This window comes from Sphaerodactylus townsendi, linkage group LG11 (genome assembly GCF_021028975.2).
Source record: "Sphaerodactylus townsendi isolate TG3544 linkage group LG11, MPM_Stown_v2.3, whole genome shotgun sequence".
NCBI classification, from domain to species: Eukaryota; Metazoa; Chordata; class Lepidosauria; order Squamata; family Sphaerodactylidae; genus Sphaerodactylus; species Sphaerodactylus townsendi.
This window is the reverse complement of record NC_059435.1, coordinates 53,839,744-53,856,272: the sequence shown is the minus strand read 5'-3', so window position 1 is coordinate 53,856,272 and position 16,529 is coordinate 53,839,744. Positions and strand designations below refer to the sequence as shown.

At 40.6% G+C, this 16,529-nt stretch overlaps 1 protein-coding gene across 1 annotated transcript in view; it reads left to right on the top strand.

Annotated features, from left to right (window-relative positions):
* The window catches only part of MINDY3 (MINDY lysine 48 deubiquitinase 3), a 33,737-nt gene extending 17,858 nt beyond the window's left edge, over window positions 1–15,879 (top strand). Inside the window, exons 10-16 of the mRNA XM_048511177.1 lie at window positions 1,326–1,396; window positions 2,029–2,109; window positions 7,749–7,821; window positions 8,152–8,224; window positions 11,922–12,009; window positions 13,465–13,536; window positions 14,746–15,879. Coding sequence (XP_048367134.1) covers window positions 1,326–1,396; window positions 2,029–2,109; window positions 7,749–7,821; window positions 8,152–8,224; window positions 11,922–12,009; window positions 13,465–13,536; window positions 14,746–14,895 — 608 coding nt within the window. The 3' untranslated portion in view covers window positions 14,896–15,879. The remainder of the gene's footprint in view (window positions 1–1,325; window positions 1,397–2,028; window positions 2,110–7,748; window positions 7,822–8,151; window positions 8,225–11,921; window positions 12,010–13,464; window positions 13,537–14,745) is intronic.
* The last annotated feature ends 650 nt before the right edge of the window (window positions 15,880–16,529 follow it).

The following is a 16,529-nucleotide window of genomic DNA, read 5'->3' as shown; positions in this document are numbered from 1 at the left end:
CTTAAGCAGTTTGTCAGCACTGACTACAGTTAACATTAATTAGGTTCCTTTTAAACCAGGATCTCAAACCATAGTTCAAAGCGTGCTTCAGATCCTGATATATGGGAAAACTTAGCTTAAAATCCTCAACCGCAATTAGGAGGAAAGAGTGGGGGGGTGGATTCCTGTTAGGGATGGTGAGTACTCCTTCGACTTGAATCCAACTTGCTCAGCGCAGTTAACATGGTGTCATAGCTATCTGACTGACTTGCTGAATGTCTTGCCCATGTCAATCATATTCCTTGCACATGAGATCAGCAGCCCAGTAGTGAAATGGAGATTGGAGGTGATCATGGACTGAGTTTTTAATTCTGTTTAACCTTAGAAAAAGAATAGCAGATTTCAATAGAGAGTTAAGAAGCCAGAATGAAAAAATAAAGGGAAGATATATCTGCAAGAGCCACTAGTTTTTTGGTCAATAATGAGAAATGTAACTGCAAACTAATAGGAAGAAAGAACTGAGGGGCATGAATATTCTTCCTAGAATCAGAGGCTAAGTGGCTTTTTGTTGTTGTTGTTGTTGTTGTTGTTACATGCCACCAAGAGGCGGCATCCTATCCTTGCTGTTGCCATGGGCTGAATTAATTACACAACCTTTTCTTACCAGCAATTTAGAGTTCTGCCTGCATAAATTTTGGTTTTGCAGGTGGCAAGTCTGCATCATCCACCTATGGGTTGCATTTTAGGTTCTTCTCTTGTAGTTCCACAGGTTAATATGATACTTTTGTCACAGTGATCCGTGACAGCTTTCACTCACCACTTTTGTGCGTAGACCATTTGTGAGGAACCTCAAATACGATGCTCTCGCAGAAAGGAAAAATTTGGTTCTTTGCACATGAGAATGGAAAATGCATGACTGTTCTTCTTGCAGACATTTTATAGAGGGGCTTGCATGGAGTTAAATAAGAACATTTTGGCAGCTCTGGTTGTTCTAATAACTTCACAACGTGTTCTTGAGTTCAAAAGAATTAACTTTAGCCCTGTGTCCAATCTTTCTCAGAAGTGATTCTCAGCAAGCCAACATCTTATCACCATCAATAGCTTATGTTAAGTCTTTGCTCAGTGCAAAGGTAAAATTGGATTTTGGAAGAACTATGCCATGTTGGAAATGATTTTTAGTTCTTGGCTTTGTGTGTCAGTATTTTTAAAAGTTCAACTTTTTTCCCCTTTGCTTGCTTTAAGTTGCATGCTTGCTAGACTGAAGTATCATGGCTGGTTTGAATGAAGTAAACAGAGCAGGAGTCAAATTTGGACAATTCTAATTGAGAGGTTTTGTTTCTATGCAGAACTGCTTGGAATTCATAAGCAAGCAACTGTTGGGTTCTTGACGCTTATGGAATCTCTAAGGTACTGTAAGGTAAGCTTTTTAATGATGGAAAGTTATGGATGATGTTAGAATTGGGTTGCATCTTCCTTTGAAAATGTGATATTTGGACAGCAACCTTGAAGAGTTGTGGTAAGTGCAGCCTGTGGCATGTACCACCCTTTTCTTTACTTGAGCAATCCCGTTTCTTGCCTCAGTACTTCTCTGTTGCTTCAAGTTACTTTTGATGTATCAAAAACTTGAACCAGCATGAGGAGTGGATTGGATATGAAGTGTCTACATGGTCCTCTATTCAGTCCTTGAGACACACTCTGTCCATGGGAATCCTTACCACACAGGCAGTGCATAAATGTGCCTGCTATATTTGAAATAATGGTCTATTCTGCACAGTACAAATAAGATGACCTGGGGATGCAAAAAAGTGTCTTGGGGAGGAACTCCATGCAAATGTCCTGGGAAAACTTCAGCAAATGGGGGAAAGAGAGAATTCTTTCAGCTGCACCCAAAACATTGGGCGCAAGCTGGAGACTGGAGCTCTTGAACCTCACACAGTCAGGCAGGAGACATCTTACAGATGACTTGAAGGAAAAAAGAATATTTTGGGGCTCAGGGTTATGTTCTGCACTAAAGTTGGTGAATAGTTCTTTTTTTTTTCTCCCCATAAGGTTGGTTCCTATCTGAAGTCCCCCAAATTCCCTATTTGGATACTTGGCAGTGAAACTCATCTCACGGTCTTTTTTGCCAAGGTAGGATTCCTTTCTTTTTATTTCATCACTTTAAGCCAGATAGCTAGCATTTAAATAGCTAGCATTTAAATCTGTAGCTGATATCTTTTTAGGAGACTTGCACAAAACAATGTTGAAGATTATGTGAAACTTTATTGTAACTGGTAGAGAACATGTTGATCTAAATGCATTGGATTTCTGAAAGAATGTTTTCAGCAACTCACTCAACTTGATTGAGAACATGACAAAGCTCATCTCTCGAAATCTCCTAAATTGCTGCTCTGTGGCTAGGAATCAAGTCCCAAATATCCCTTCTCGTTTTGTTTGGACAGAATCATGACCATACATGGATATTTGCACAAAGCTCACACGTCAAGTATTGCAGCCTATCATTTCTCAACTGTGGGAGCAATTGTTTGTTGTGCAGCTGATCCAGAGCTTCTAATAAACATGTTAAGAGGTGGGGGACGAAGGACAGATGCCACTTCAGTTGTACTAATTTGGGAAGGCAGTGGGAGATTGTGCCTCCAGGTGCCAAACATATCTTCAGTCTTACTTGATCACGATTCAGCTCAGCTGCTTTCGATTCCCCATCCCACCCAACTGCCTGTTCATCTCAGAAGACTGACGTGTCTGTGGAGCATGAATGACTAGAGCAGGGGTCTGCAGCCTGTGGCTCTTGCCACAGCCAATTGGCCATGCTTGCAGGGGCTGATGGGAATTGTAGTCCATGAACATCTGGAGAGTTGCAGGTTGCAGACCCCTGGACTAGAGAAAATAATTGAGCCGCAGGGGTACTTGAAAAAGTACAAGCTTGGAAAGTAGTAGTAAAAGCAAGAAGGAAATTGACCCATTTCACCCTACTTTTCACTATATTCTACTTCGTCTTGGTGAGAAAGGGAGACTGTAAATGAAGGAAATAGATAAAATAAACTTCTAGCACCATCATAGAACATTTGTTTTTGTCTAATTTTTCAACCTGGGTATTTGTTCAAGCCAAATATGGTAGTTTCAGATCTTATGACAAGTCTAAACAGCTGTGGTGGGCGCATCCAGATGTATTCTAGTTAGTCAACTGAAGCATGTCAATCCGTTTTTCAGAGTTTGTCTTTAAGCTACAACATGCGCTATTTCAATAAGATATTTGTTGGTATTTCCTGTAGGAGAAGTGGGTCAGCAAAGCACAACCACTTCTGCTTAACTGATTTCAGCACACCCAGGCTTTTGCTAACTAACCTTGTCAGTGAGTAAGTTCTAAATATGGCAGTCTGAAAGGTCAGTGTTCATGGCTGAACGTAGACCATGAAAATGTAATTGTATATACCCCTAGGTGATCAATCAAATGATTTCCTTTTGGGCAAAAAAGCCTGTCCATCTGTTTTCCTTCAAGATTTTAGCAGTTAGCTCCACATGGAACAATAGTAAAATGTTTTGCATTTTATGTAGGCAAGAAAACAAAAGGGATAAAAATAAAAAATATATCCAGAAAGTATGGGGAAACCATAACTGATAATTTAATCTGTATATCTAATTGCCATGTGTGTCCCTGCCTGTGGATACTTAATTCTGCAGATGGGGGCACACTCCCCCCCCCCCGAACAGGTTTTTCTGCAGACTTGTGAGATCCCCTGGGGCTACAGAAAAATCCAAAAAGTTTTAACAATAAATGGGAGCTTTAAATCCGCTCCAAAACTAAATAAAGCATTGTCTGTGCACGCACACAGTAGACGTACCCCCTTACAGCCTGTTCACAGCAGGAGCCAGTCCATGACAGCTGAGCCCAGGAACCACTGCTGGGCCCTCCCATCTGCCCACCTGGCTGTAAAATAAGTGGGGAGAAGAGATGAGATTTCCCTTCTCCTGTGAGTTTTGTTGTCCTCCCCCTTGGCAAGCTGGCAAGAAAGCGGCGGGGTGGAGGGGTGTTGCTGCGCTCATCCAGCATGACTCCAGGCGAGCCAAAGAGAGGGGTGATTCGCTGCACCCACCTTGAGTAGCTCTGGAAAGGTGGTGAGAGAGCAGTACTGGGGGGAAATCACTCCCCCACCCCATAGATTTAATTTTTTAAAATTTATTTATTATTCTACTTTTATACCGCCCTCCCCCGAAGGGCTCAGGGCGGTTTACAACAATGATAAGACAATAAATATTAAAACAATTTAAAAGCAGCATCCAATTTCTGTATCAATTAAAATAAAGATGGCGTCCCGCTATTAAAACTCCCACAAAGGGAACAGCGGGTTGTAGCTGTTTCTGGGCACCCTATCAGCGGCTGGACTCTCCAAAAGCCCGGCGGAATAACTCAGTCTTACAGGCCCTGCGGAATTCATTAAGGTCCCGCAGGGCCCGGACAGTTGGTGGGAGAGCATTCCACCAGGCAGGGGCCAGGGCCGTAAATGCCCTGGCCCTAGTGGAGGCCAGCCGCATCATAGAGGGAGCGGGGATCACAAGCAGATTGGCCTCTGCCGAACACAGAGACCGACGTGGGACATATGGGGCCAGACGGTCTCTTAGGTACGAAGGTCCCAGACCGCGTAGGGCCTTAAAGGTTAACACCAACACCTTGAAGACAATCCGGAACTCAACTGGGAGCCAGTGCAAGCGATGCCCCCACTTTTGTAAAAAGATAGGCTTTACAATTTTGGTCGCATTTCTGTTGGTGATTAAGAAAAATCCATTCCCATCTTCTTGAAACAATATAAAAATGTTTGGCATATAATTCTAGATTAGTGAGTACTGCTTAAAATGTAGATTACTTGTAGACTGAAGGCTGGTCTGTGGCCAAGTTTGTTTGGAGGGCATGTAATACAGCAACTTTGATCAATCTTAGTATTGTAGTAGCTAAGTACTGAAGTACCATCAAGGAGAAACTAAAATTAATACTGCACTAATACCATTTTTTTTAGTCCTGTGACAGTGGAACTGTAACATGGGCTCAGCAGGATTTAAAAAGGATTTAAATCGTGCTATATATCTTTCCTCTGAACGTTGCTCAGGCTGCTAATGTATTGCTGCCATATTTGTTCTGCCTATCACTCACCTCTGCTTAAGGGACTGCGGAGTGTGGACTTTGTGTGCCAAGGGTGTCCGGTCCCATCCTTGCAACTTCCATTTTAAAGAAGGATCTCTGGCATCAAAACTGAGCAGGTTTGGAGACTGCCAGTTGGGTTAGGCCAGGGGTCGGCAACCCGTTGCTCCGGAGCCACATGCGGCTCTTTCGTCCTGTTCTCACAGCTCCCTCATCTGGCGCCTGGGAAGGAGGGGGAAAGGGAGGGAGGGGGGAAGGAGGCGCGTTCACCGCGTCCCAAGTGCAACTTCCTGTCGTTGGCGGCGGCGGCGCTGTCTATCCCGCCCACTTCGGCAGGGTAGACAGCAGCGGCGACACCAACAACAGCAAATTGCACTTGGGACGTGGCAAGAGTGCCTCCTTCCTTCCTTCCTTCCTTCCTTCCTTCCTTCCTTCCTTCCTTCCTTCCTTCCTTCCTTCCTTCCTTCCTTCCTTCCTTCCTTCCTTCCTTCCTTCCTTCCTTCCTTCCTTCCTTCCTTCCTTCCTTCCTTCCTTCCTTCGGCGTCCTTTCCCCTCCTTCCATGGTCTGGTGCCTGCAGTAACCTGTCTGGCTGGGGGCGTTCTCCATAAGTGCAGCCGCCTCTGCAACTTACTCTGTCTGTCAGCTTGCATGGCTGGCTTGCACGCTGAAGGCGGGGCTTGGGGAGGGTGGGGGTGGGACTTGGTGAGGTGGGTCCACGCCCCCATGGCTCTTTGGATGTTAAAGGTTGCCGACCCCTGGGTTAGGCAGTACTAAACTAGTGAACCTGTGAACTCCATATAAGGCAACTTCATGTGTTCAAATACCTTCTGCTGTATCAGCGGTTACTCATACAGATCAAAACGTCCCAAAATGCAGACAGTGTTTTGTTTAATGGCCTGACTTGCAGTGAGATCTAAGTCCTTACAACTTCTTAGGATTCCAAAATGACGATTGGGAGTTATGAAACCTGGGTCTGCTTCTTGCCCCAGTCCAGTAAGGGGGGGGGGGTACTTTTTGAAAGAAACCTGAAGTCCTTCTTGAGTTTATGGAACTGATTTATTAATTCTTCAGATTCTCACTCTCCTGAACAGATTTCTGTTTAGTGGGCTTTTAAAACAGGTTTCTGGAATTATGTTTTCCAAAGTAGTTACTATATAATAAACACATATAAATTAAAATTTTAGTTTCTTGTTCTAGCCTTCAACATAGGAATTTAGAGGGGTGTTTTTAAAGATCTGTGCAGTGTTTAATTCTTAGGAATGGGTAATGTTTCCCAGGTGGTTCTTTCCTTGGAGAAAGTATTTGTATTATTAGTCTTTTGTGGAGAAGAAATCCATGCTCATTTGGACTTGTGTGGTAAAGACAACTGTTCCCATTCTTGTTTCGCTTCTAAAGTAACAGAAGATTACTGACTGTATTAAAGCCCTTATGAAGTTTATCAGAATGGGAGTTTTTCTGTCTGGGGTTTTCATTTTTTGCGAGTGAAAACATCCAAGAAGTCTGCCTCAGACTATTTTACCTGTGTATGCATGCCAGCAAGGATAAACATGAGATCTTAAAATAAACTTGCATTAATAAGAGAACAGCATTTACTATTCAGGAAAATAGTTTTTCGTAGGAGTAATACAAGGTCTAAAGGGTGAAACATGATCTTGTTGCCTTTGGGACCCAATGTACTTTAAAATAATGACTGGTAAGCTACTAATTGGGTTTCCTTCTATGGAAGATAAGGTTTTGGGGATGTTTTAGATAACAGTTTGCAAGGCCTGGAGGCTTGTGTTTGGCAGAAATCATGGAAGTCTGGAAGATGAAGTATTTGTAAGTAGTCTGTCACCTTTTTAATAAGTGTTGCTGGCCAAAATGAATAATTTTTACAACTTGTAAAAATGGATGAACTCAAAACTAACCCTTTCTGTCCAGATTCTGGAGTAGAGACAGATTGTGGGATAGTTAATATTGCAGAATAAGAGAAGAGTTCTCCCGACCTGAAAATAGGGCAGGCAGTGCTAGTGATGGGGCTGGTGGAGATGAAACAAAGGAATTGCCATTGCCACACTATAAGTACACAATCTTGGAAAGAGTATCTGCTGTGTCATTTTAATTCTATGTGGATTTAGGGGATTGATTTAGGGAAGGACAGACTAGGGTTTTTTGTATGGAGGAGATTGATTTAGGGGAGAACAAATGCTGGTTTTGTTTCTAGATGGGAGGTCAGTGCTGGGTCAGGGATCCTAGTGATCAGGGGACATAACAGGTATGGCAGTAGGAGTTATCCACCAATATCAATACAGTGAGTCAACTGGAGACCATTTGGTCATCTTCAGGTCCTATCTTGGACCATTTCAACCAGCTCTCCTGGGCCCAGATTAACAGAATCCTGTCTTCTGTGACGCTTACTACTGGTACTTTCCTCTTAGACCAGGGATTACAGTAAAAGCCAGTGATGATGGAATACAAGATCCCCCTGGTAGACAAGTTTCTCTTGATAATTCCTCTGTGACTGCTGTAAAAAAATAGTGCTTTTCCCCCCGGAATCTTCTACAAGAAACCTACCAGTCTTCATTATTAGAGGGCTTAAGACCTTCAGATGTTTTTACTGTGGAACTGGTTAATCATATGGATTTTTCTCTGAAGGATTTGGCTCTTGTTGCTCACGAAGCCCCTTCGGAACAAGCCAGGAGAGTCTTTCAGACATATGACCCTGAAGGTAAGATATTCAGCATGAGTCTAAGGATGTTGAATTGGGAGGAAATCCCACCTTCTCTTAAAGGAAAGGACTAAATTGTAAAGTTAAGGCTGCTAAGTATCTGAAACAAAGCATGTGCTTTAGCTGATGCTTTGTTTAGGCTTTATAAATAAATAGATTCTGCTTTAAAATTATGCACAGTTTTCAGATTTCAAGAAGCAATTTTCAATTTAACTGAAGGTAATTTCATAGGTCATTCTATCATGTTGGTAGAGAAATATTTGTTTCCCTGTGCTAAGTATTTAGAGGTAAAATTAATGTATGCGTTAATTAAACTATTTTGTTTTTCAGATAATGGCTTTATACCAGATACGCTTTTAGAAGATGTAATGAAGGCTTTAGACCTTGTGTCAGATACTGAATAGTAAGCATAAGTTGTCTTTAATATTCAGATCTTAACTTGGGTATCATTTTGTAGGACAAGGGTTTTTTGTGGCAAGTACATGTGCAATATGTTTCAAGGGTAAAACAGAAATATTCTTGCATTTGAGTTTCAAATTCTGGAACACTGTTGTTATGAAGAATGTGTGTTTACTATATATTTAATTCATTTGTATTCTTCCTGTCTCCCCAATGGAGATCCAAAGTGGCTTACATTGTTTTCCTCTCCTTCATTTTCCTTTCATAAGAGCCCAATGAAGTTGGTTAGGCTAAGTGTGTGTAACTGGTCCAGGGTCATTCCGCGAGTTTCAGTGGCATAATTGGGGATTCAAACTTGGGTTTCCCAGATACTAGTCAGACACTCTTAATCTGTATACTGCACTGGCTCTCAGTTAAGGGAAACATTGAATATTTCCTTTTTTTGGTATAGTATATACCAGTGGTGGCAAACCTTTTGCACTCCAGATGTTATGGACTACAATTCCCATCAGCCCCTGCCATCATGACCAATTGACCATGCTGGCGGGGGCTAATGGGAATTGTAGTCCAAAACATCTGGAGTGTCAAAGGTTCGCCACCATGGGTATATACCTTTTCGCATTGTATAATTATCTCTCCCTCTAGAGTCCTTGCTGCAGTAGTCATATGCATAAACAGCTATCTGTATTGATTTGGAATATTCTTTCCCATAAGTCCCAAACGAAAAGCCTCAGGTTTTTTCACAGTTGTTGCCTTCATAATCTTTTGCATTTCTTTTAATGTCATGTCCCAAAACCATTTAATGCACAGGTGTCAAACTCGCGGCCCTCCAGATGTTATGAACTACAGTTCCCATCATCATCATGCTGGCAGGGGATGATGGGAACTGTAGTCCATAACATCTGGAGGGCCGCAAGTTTGACACTTATGATTTAATGTATTTACATATCCACCACATGTAACAGAAAGATTTGTCTTGTTGGCATTTCCAACATCTGTTAGACATATCTTTGTACATCTTTGCCAGTTTTTTGATGTCAAATACCATCTATACATCATTTTATAATAATTTTCCTTCAAATTATAATATGCTGTGAACTTTAAATCTTTCTTCCACAGTTTCTCCCACTGTTCCGTCTGTATGTTTCTGCTAACATTTCTGCCCCATTTAATCATTACAGACTTAACCATCTCATATTTTGTATCCCATTTTGGTAACATCTTTTACATCAATTTTAAATTTTCCATCATTTGTATATAAGTTACACTCAAAGTCTGAGTGTAAAGTGTAAAGTCTGAGTGTGAAGAGCGTAGAGTGTAAAGTGATTAGAAAAATCTTTATTCATCTTCCCCTTATTCCATAAATATTCATGCCATCCAAATCTCCTATCAAAATTCTCCAAGTCCAAGAGTGTACTATTTTTTAGCAGTACTCATTCCCTTATCCATACCAATGCGGTAGCCTCAAAGTACAGTTTTAAATTTGGCAACAAGAACCCACACTTTCCTTTGCATCCTGAATATTTTTATATTTCATTCTTAGTTTCTTGCCTTGCCAAATAAACTTACTTATATCTTTTTTGTGGTTGTTTAAAAAATAATGCAAAGTTAATTAATGGTGTGGCTTGGAACAAAAATAACATTCTTGGCAGTATGTTCATTTTTATTACTGATATTCTCCCCAGAAAATATAAGTTAATTCTATTCTATCTCAACAAATCCTTCTCTACATCGTTCCACGCTTTATAATAGTTGTTTTGAGGTAACATACAATTCTTGTTGGTCAACCACACTCCCAAATATTTTTTACACTACCATAAAACCAAAAACCTGAGTTAATTTAATTTGTGATTTTTCATCCATATTTTAGTTAATATTTTGGTTTTAGTTTTGTTCAGTTTAAACCCCACCAGATCTCCAGACTTACTTAACAATGTTTCCACATTTTGAATTGGCTCTTCTATTATAATCACCACATCATCTGCAAAAGCTCTCCATTTGTACGACTGTTTACCTAATTTCGTGCCCCTTATTTTGTCATAACATATTTCTGTGGAGTATCTCTAAAGTCAGTATGAAAAGCAGAGGTGAGAGAGGGCATCCTTATCTAGTTCCCTTTTGTATCTCACATTTTTTCAGACTGTTTACCATTTACAATTATTTTAGCATAGTTTAGTATAGATTGCCTCTATACCTTTCAAAAAGTTATTTCCAAAGCCCATTTTTTCTAATGCATTTAGTATAAATATAAACGGCCTAGAAACATTGTCAAATGCCTTTTCTGTGTCCAAAAACATCAAGGCTGCTTGTTTGTCACTATATTTCTCATAATACTCCACCATATCTAAAATTGTGCTGACATAGTCTATCAGTTGTCTTTTTGGCAAGAAGCCACTCTGATCCTCATGTCTAAGAGTTCTTAAGACACCTTTTAATCTTCTTGCCAAAATCGCTGCAAACAACTTGTAGTCATTGTTCAGAAGCGAAATTGGTCTGTAGTTCTTTTCTGTTAAGTCTTGGTCTTCTTTTGGGATCAGTTATATTAGCGCCTCTCCTTCTCTTCTTGTGACTACTTCTTTTTGTGAACTTCTCTTTTTGTGAAATCCTGTTCATCATTGCCAGGAGTGGTTCCATTAATATATCTGCAAACACTTTGTAATAAGACTTCAGTACTTCAATCTCAAACCTCATGGGCTGTATTCAACCACTAGCACAGTGCCTATGGATTTGCCTCACAATCTTCTTTGACAAGTCTCCAGGCATTAGGTAGGACCAACCATCCTCTAGCCTTCCCACAAAGGAAGAGCCCCTTCAGTTTGAGGGAAACTCCTTAGACTGAAGGAGAGCTTCAGACTTGAGCCAAAATTAAAGAAAGAGCATAAATATGTAATAAATAAATGAATGAACTTTGCCCAGTGGGTAGGATTTACTTCTTCATTTTTCTAGAAGTCCGTTGAGAGAAGGGAAGGGAAACATGAAAATTTGCATGTGTTGTGTCACTGTTTGGTTGAATAGAGCTTCATATTGATAACCAGATTAAACTAGTAATAGTATTTATTTCATTAATATGCCGTTTCAAATATCAATGTGGCTTGCATACATAATGTAAAAATACATTGTGTAAAAATGCACCATGCCTTTAAGAAGCTTTAATGTAAATGCATAATTTAGGTAAATTTGTTATGTCTTTCAGTGCAATCCTGTGCAGAATTGCTCTGTTGTAAGCCTGTTGAAATCAATGGTCTTAGGCTAGAGTAATTCTTCATAGGATTGTACCGTATACCTGCTTGATCCATGGTTAATTCTGTTCATTTGTTGCTTATAAAATAAGTAAAACAAGGGCGCAGTATAGTTTGAAAAATGATGAATGTATCAGTGCTCAGGACTGTCTGCAGAATCCATTAAGTTTTCTAGAGTACAAGCCTAGGAATTAGACAGTGTAGTTTTTCTGAAGGCTTTGCCTAATAAGGCATAGTGTCTCAATTATTGCTACCACTTTAATTTCAAATAAGATTACTTTTGGTTTAAAAATAACTAGGTTTTGGCAGCAAGATGTGATTCCTTTGCAGTTGCCATTAAGATTTTAAATACAACAGCCTCATTGTTTTTGGCAGTAAAAAGTGTTTCAGAGCCACAGTACTTAGTCATGCAAGAGTACGAATGCACCATACTGATGTTTTGTGTTTTTTTTCTTATCGTAGTGTCAATCTCATGAAGACAAAATTAGATCCAGAGGGACTAGGAATTATATTACTAGGTCCATTTCTTCAAGAATTTTTCCCTGAACAGGTAATGTAACAATATATATTTGTGTTGCATACAGTGGGGCATTTTGTAAACATATAGGTCAATGTTGTGTTACACTTTTGAACACCAGACATTCATGTTATGCCCTCATTTTTCCCTCTCTGGCCCCTCTTATTTATTCAAGCTACTACAAATAAAAGTATATTTGTAGTCATTTATAAGCATGAGAAGATGTTTGTATGGTCACCCAGGAGCCACTCACTGCATCATAGGAATACCACCAGTCCACAGTTACTAACTGCAGCCCCCATCCCTTCATCCCCTTCATCCCAAGGGAAAAATGTTCTGTAGTACCAGGGGCACATGCCAGTGGAATTACTCAATTAGTTTTCAGGACTAGAGATGCCATACAGAAATTCTCGTTCTTCTTTGTGGGCCTCTGTGCAGACCGACATGGAACTGCGCATGCGCAGACCTGATGCAAGGGAGATTAGTCAGCTTCTGTTAACGAAATCTCTAAAACTCTCCAGAGTGCTCTTTCCCACTAAAAATGCAAGACTAATTGGTCACGAGGAAAAGGAGGAAGCACCCCTCTCAGTTCTCCTTTCTCCCATCCCTTGAAAAGGACACAGTTAGGCAAGCTGAAGAAAAATGAGAAGCTACCATCTTCTTCTGAGCCATAGAGCCTAAAGGAGCACTTTAGAAAAATGCTCTAAATACAGGGCAAAGATGGCCAAGAATGACTGCCACACCGAATGCCTTCTTTGCCTTGTAGAGAGCCATATATTCCTGACTTGCTGGGCCTGTTCTTTGCTGACCCATAAGGCTCATACAGTGAGGTCTAAAGGCAGCTTCCATGAAAGATTCTTCGCTCCAGAAGTCAGTGGAAGTACTCAAGATGTTTATAAGCTAGACTTGATTTCCATGGTCATTGCAGATTCTGCAGCTGTTCATGCAAATACACACATGCAATTCGGCTAAGGTCTGAGTCTCCAGTGGTCATTTCAGTTTCCAAGGGGACAACATCGGGAATTTCTAACCATCTATTGGGGATTGCTTCAACACTCCCATCTGGGAAAAAGATGACCAAGAAACGATCAAGGCCATCAGTGAGACATAAACCTGTGGGTGATAAAGGATGCCTATTGCGAGGGCATTGGAGGCAAACGCAGGGAGTGTTCTTCTAAACACTGGGGCTCTGTCGCGAGGTTTTATTGGGGTCCTGAACAGTGGGATCCATATGGCCCATGGCCATATCCACATTTTTGTCCAGGTCTGGACAATGTTGGATTAGATTCCCTAGATCTTGTACCAAGGCAGTGAAGCATGGGCGTCATTCCACTCATGACACCGCATACTGTTTATTCCCTCATTTGAAATTATTTTTTCCCATACTTCGCAATAAAGTATAAATGCTGAACAAAGGCCGGGGAAAAAAAATCTTTTCCATGATACTAACCTGTGTTTTGAAATTGACCATTTTGTGTTTGTATTTAGGACTCGAAGGTTCAAGAATCATTCCCCGTATACCACTACAATGGACTAAAGCAATCAAATTATAATGAAAAGGTATGGCCACTTGAGGCAAAATGAACAGAGCCACACCAAGCACTTTAGTTAGAATTTCAGTTGATTGTAATATCAGGTACCCAAATGAAACAAGCTACTTCCAAGTTGCCAGCTCCCAATTTGATAAATAATTGTTACATAAGAACAACTGAAACCCATTAGAAAGGAAACACAATTGTCACTGAAGATAAATATATCTACTTCTGTCACAGATTTAGCCTTATCAAGAAAAAGCAGACATGTTCAGACTTTTATGAAAACCTTAACATAACAGTATTCCAAAATGTCAGCACAGAGTCATTTAGGTGTCTACAAATATGTTGCCACAGATCGAAGGTTTTCACAGCAAGAATCAACAAGCTGTTACAGCTTTTCTGGGTGGTGTGGCCATGATCTGGTAGTGTTTGCTCCAGACTGGACCGTAGCCACACAGCTCCAAAAACTCGCAACAGCCTGTTGCCACAGAGATTGAGAAACAATATTCCAGCATAAGGAAACAGGTTGCAGGAGAATGTTTTATGGGCACTGTTGTAGGGATTCCTCTATTGAAAACATTGCATCATCAGGTTTTGATATTGCATTAACCAATCCATAATGGAAAATATGCCCCACATGTGGATTCACTGACAGCCATGGAGACAGCAGGGGGCTAGCTTCCTAAAGACAGGGGGGAGGGGGGAAGCTCCTGCGATAAGCAGAAAAATCTTCCTTTCCTTCATCTTCACAGCAACCTTGTGCATTAGGCTGGGTTGCTAGTCTGAGGGCTGTGTTATGTGGGAGATGCATGACTGACCCAGTGCTTTATTTAAAATTGAAATATAGCCGTGTGAGAAGCATTAGCGGTAAAATTCCTGTGGGCTGTTTTCCCTGGTGGAAATCCCCCTACATTCCCAGACTGGGGGGCGGGGGGGGGGGAGGGTGTATGTGTACAAATACAATGTTATATTTTTCCTTCCTTATCACAGTTAGCAGCAGCTGGGGGGGATCAGGTAGTTTCTCTGGGACACCGCAGCGTCATGACCTCAATGCAAACCTGGGCCTTTCACAGCTGGTTTTTAATAGTTTGAAAACATGAGGAGATCTGGTCGTAAATAATGTGTCATTTTGCACCTAAGCTAAACACTAAACCTATTTCCGAGCAGACTTTGCATTGTTCTTTGTATTTTTTTTTTCCAAATCTCTCTAAGTGAGATCATTTTATGTTTGCAGGTCATGTATGTTGAGGGCACAGCGGTGATTATGGGCTTCGAAGACCCGATGTTGCAGACGGATGATACTCCAGTCAAGCGCTGTTTGCAGACCAAATGGCCATACATAGAACTCCTGTGGACCACAGATCGATCCCCTTCATTAAATTGATGTTGGAAGAAGACTTTATTCTACTATCCAATGCTGGAAGGGTGCTTGGGAGTTGGGCAGGCAGCTACCTATATCTAAAAATGAAACCCTGTACTTCAGCTGTGTGGCTGTATACACTAGTATCACTGAGAAACTGTAAATAAACACTTTTTCAGTGTTAACTTAGAATATTTTTTTTTAAACTGGATTAATTTGTATTATATCAGCTAGTTCTTTTTTTACCCATTCTACTACAGTTGAAATGTAGATTTCTTCACACGGAAGCCTCTCTGTTCAGCCTAAAAACCTGGATGTCCAGCATCTGTTTATTAGGTGACATGTGTCTTAAATACCATAGTATTTGCCTGTTTACACATCTGGCCATATGTTTCATTTAAGGGCACAGCTCACAAGGACGTTCTCTTACAGTGATCCCAATGAAAATGAGAGGGAGCTTGCCCAATAAATGGTCTTGTGCAGTTCTCCTTAATTTCACTGGAGATCGTTCTGGACACCTTCCATGTGGTAATGTGCCCCTAGGCACCATCAGGACTAGATCGGCATTTGCACTGAATTTGTTTAGTGAGTTGACTTCTGCTGTTTTTATTCCCTCCTAGAAATCGACATGGCTTTGCACAAATGGGGCCAAAATTATGAATCTTAATATATATATATATATATAAATATATGATGAATGCTATTTATTGGTACTTTGTATTCTTCCCCTAGGCTTATTGAAAATAAAGGCAGGATTTTAAAAGGATATTAATGTTTGAGGCTATATAAAGAAAATGTGAAACAGTTAACGGCAGAGAGAATTTGTGCTATGATTTTTGCAATTGTTCATATTATTATTGCCAAATACCTCTTCTCAGTATGTCCTAACAAAAACATAAGCCAGCACTATTGTACATGTTACATGCATGAAAACATCTGTTATTAAAGTAGTATAGTCCATTATTTATTATCTAGCAAGGCCTAAATTAAAAAAAAAATACCCAAATAGCGACTTGGTGGTTTCTGCCTCATTGCCTGTCTGATTTGATCCCTCCTTGTTTAAGTGCCATCAAGGAAATAAGTATTGAGTAATATCTAAAAATACATTGTTTTGATGAAAAAAAATTTGTGTGACAAAATAATCTAGAGCCAAATAAGCCCACTTGCCAGGAGCTTTCTGGTAAAACAAGATTTACAGCAAGGCCAGTTTTTAGAAGGTTGAGAGGTGTGGTGTGTCACCTTAACTACCTCCACTTCCATGGCAGTACTTTGATAACCGGCTTACTGTATCCAATTCCAAGTCAAAACTGCAAGTACCCTAATCACTGGATTTACTGGTCAATTCAAAGAAATTCACGCTGGAACTGATTAATGTAACCTTTCGTAGCCACCATCTTGGACTCTGAACTAACCAGGGCTTTTCCAGTGCCAGAATCAGTCACAGCAGTCAGGCAGAATGCATTCAGATGCCAAAAGTCACATTTTCAATCTGACATCTTAGTCCAAAGATTGCTGAAGTTAATGGCCTCCATCACATCGGTGGTGCCCCGTGCAAGGCTACACATGTGCCCACCCCAGTTGTGGTCTGTCAAAACTTTTGGTCCTATAATAGTGGACCATAGCCAGCAACCCTTGCAAGTATCCCTTTCTACCTACCA